This window comes from Sinocyclocheilus anshuiensis, unplaced genomic scaffold (assembly GCF_001515605.1).
Source record: "Sinocyclocheilus anshuiensis isolate Anshui unplaced genomic scaffold, SAMN03320099.WGS_v1.1 scaffold859, whole genome shotgun sequence".
In the NCBI taxonomy this organism is placed as follows: Eukaryota; Metazoa; Chordata; class Actinopteri; order Cypriniformes; family Cyprinidae; genus Sinocyclocheilus; species Sinocyclocheilus anshuiensis.
The window spans coordinates 33283-36688 of record NW_015542370.1 but is presented as its reverse complement, the minus strand read 5'-3'; the positions used below and the strand labels follow the sequence as shown (position 1 = coordinate 36688).

The window sequence follows — 3406 nt, the reverse complement described above, 5'->3', positions numbered from 1 at the left end:
ATGTTCAACAGTATCAAATGCCTTTTGGAAGTCTAAAAAAAGAATGAAGCTCTTATCTGAATAAAGGTGAGGATAATCAATGAGGTCTAAAACTAAACGAATATTATTTGAAATATGTCTGTTCCTCATGAAACCAGACTGGGTATCATCAATAATTAAGTCTAATGTCTCTTTAATTCTAACGGAAAATATAGAAGCTAAAATTTTATAATCAATATTAAGCAAGCAAATTGGTCGCCAATTGTCTAAAAACAATGTGTCTTTTTTTGGCTTCGGTATTAAAGTAATTAAGCCTTGTGTGAGGGTGGGTGGAAGCTTTTCAAGGTCTATACTCTGAGAAAAAAGTTTTAAGAGAAAAGGAGCAAGTTCTTCAGAAAAAGATTTATAGAATTCGGAAGTTAATCCATCCACACCAGGGGATTTATTTAACTTAAGTTCCTTAATAGCATGTAAAACTTCCTCTATACAAATAGAATTATCACACAATTCTTTTTTGTCTTCACTTATAGATTTAGTATTAATAAGGTTAAGAAATCAGAGGTATCCTTTTCATTAAATCTAGATTCATAAAGAGAGCTATAAAATGATGAACAATAACCAGCAATAGATCTTGGGTCATGTGTTAATATACCATTAATATTCAAATGTAAAATTGTATTTTTTGAATGACTTTTTCCTAATTGAAAAAAATAAGCTGAGTTTTGTTCACCCTTCTCCAGCCATCTCTGTCTGGATCTAATGAAGGCCCCCTCTGCTCTCCTTTTATAAATATCATCTAAATGGTTTTGAAGAGTAATCAGTTCTATTTTTTCATTGTCTGAGAAAATAGGGGGAGATCTTTGAGTGAAAGCTGTAATCTTTGAAATTATATTTTCTTCTTCATGTTTCCTGGCTTTGGCTAATACACTTCCATAATTTCTTAAAAATTTACCAATTTCGAACTTCAATAATTCCCAGTTATTACAATAATCATTACTCAGTTGAGCTAAATTCCAATAATGTGCAATCAATCTGCGAATGGTCACCTTAACAGATTCGTTGTCCAGAATTGAATTATTAAGTTTCCAATACGAATTATAATGGTTGTTGGAAAAAGATTGTAGGCCAACATTAATAGAAACTGCTTTATGGTCTGTCAGTGGCATAGGAAGAATGTTAATTAAAATGTTTTCTTTCTGTAAGCTACAAGAAGTTAGCCAATAATCAATACGAGACATGGCAGTACATGCCTTATTGTTCCATGTGAAGGATTTTAAATTAGGGAATTTCTCCCTCCAAATGTCTTTTATACCAAATTTCTGCATAAAGGCCTTAATTCTGATATTGGAAGAAGTTGGAGTACGAGGAGGCCATCTGTCAAGGGAATTGTCTAAAGTAATATTAAAATCACCGCCAATTAATATAAGTGAATTTGGGAATTTAGATAAACAATGTGTTAAGCGAATTTCTAATGTATCAAATAAGTCATCGTTTTTCACTTTTAGAGTTGTACCCATAAAAATTGACTAGAATTAGAGTCAAAAGATCAAATTTTGCAACTAAAAGAATGTAATGACCAAGAGTATCCACATCAGAATATAAAATATCTCCTGAAAACCTACTTTTCAAAATTGCTACTCCTGCTGAGTGCTCAGACCCATGTGCAAACCAAATATCATTACCCCGTTGTGCTTTCCAAAAACTAACATCATTGGGGGTTGAATGAACTTCTTGAAAAAAACAAAAGTCAGACTTCTGCTGCTTAGCAAATAAAAACAAAGCCTTAAGTTTAACATTTAACCTCAAACCCCTGGCATTAAGAGTAATTATCGAAAATGACATATAAAGATATATGAATTAAAAGAATAAACAATGAATAGAAGGGACAGGAACAACTTGAAATATTCCATTCCCAACAAGAATAAGTGAACAATGTAATTATCAACCCAGCCGTAAACCTATGAGAATTACTTCAAACAATATTCAGTAATTATTTGGCATCAGATGAAGAGAAAGAACTTACACGAGCAACAGGTTGAAAAAAGGTGTTCATACGTTATGAGACCGCAAGTCCACATCTTCAGGGTGGTGGATGCATGGCTTTCCCATCAACAAACGCTTGCCCTCCGATAAAGAATGCTCTCTTCCCTTCCTTTCTAGCAGCTTCCACCAATGGCCACAGTTTCATCCTTAGCATCCTGTCTGCCTGAGTCAAATCCTCGGTGAATCTCAGCTTGTGGTTCCTGAGGTAATCGGAGTGTTTTGCTTGCCTCCACACCAGATCCCGCGTAGATCTTTTCGCGAAGCGAATAATCACCGGTCTTGGCCTGTTGTCCAGCTTTCCCAGACGATGCGCAATATCGATGTCAGCTTGAATCGCCACGTTTAAGTCAGGAATCATGGGCGTCGCTAGGCCATTTTTAGGGGGGCTATAGCCTTAGTCCCCTTTAAATTTAATATCGAAACGGCGGCAGACTTCGATCGGCTCCTCCCTGTCTTTCAGAGCGTTCTTCAAAAAAAAAAACCAAAAAAAACAACAACAACATTTGACTCCTTACGCATGCATAACTCGTGCAGTGCAATAACGACGTGATTATCAGCTGTCGCACTTTTCGTAATGTCATTAGGCTATAGCAGTTTATTTTAAAAATGGAGAGCTTCCTTGTGCTAAGTAGGCCTGCCCTCTACTAAACATTTTTCTAGTCAACTAGTCGCACGTTATATTAAATTGATTTATATTATAATATATTAACCATACTTCAATATAGGCTATAGGCAGACGTATTAGGCTAGAGCCTATTCCGCGCTCAAGCTCGCGCATAAAACAATTGCCTCAAAGCACCGGCAAAGTGATTATGAACGTGTCGGGGGAAAAGAAGACATTTTAATTATTTATTAATAAACTAGTGCATTCTGAGTCAGTGTCGGGTGCAAAGATGAGGTTGCAGAATGCCGACGCTGACTCGCCATCTCTACATGGACGTGCCTTTAATAGAAATGGACATTTTCATACGGACTACAAAATTAAAGAATATTACAAAATCGAGTGGGCGAGTTTTCCTTATATTTATTTTATTATTCATATAAAAATTATAATAACCTGTTTTGGTTATATGTACTATTAATTGCAGAAGTTGCGCTCAGCAAAAATGACGCGAATATTGATGGTTCAAAACGAGTTGCGCGGTGTCCCCACCACTTTTCAAAGCAAAGTTAAGCCACTGGATCTTGGTATTATTCAGATTCACAGTAGATTTACAGTTCCCTTTCGATACTTCACTCGTACTGCGTCTTGCTTAAGACGCATATGGGAAAAAAGCCTTTTTTCTCATGAACTGAAGCCTTTTCATTCACGCAGTGAAAATGCACGGCCATTGGTTCGTGCAGAGCTTTAAAAAAACGAACCAATGGCTCCGGAGGGGGGGGG

The 3406-nt window shown here is 36.2% G+C and overlaps 1 protein-coding gene across 1 annotated transcript in view; it reads right to left on the bottom strand.

Annotated features, from left to right (window-relative positions):
• Nucleotides 1–2059: 2059 nt before the first annotated feature.
• The window catches only part of LOC107692222 (uncharacterized), a 6612-nt gene continuing 5265 nt past the window's right edge, over nt 2060–3406 (bottom strand). Inside the window, exon 2 of the mRNA XM_016491186.1 lies at nt 2060–2344. Coding sequence (XP_016346672.1) covers nt 2060–2344 — 285 coding nt within the window. The remainder of the gene's footprint in view (nt 2345–3406) is intronic.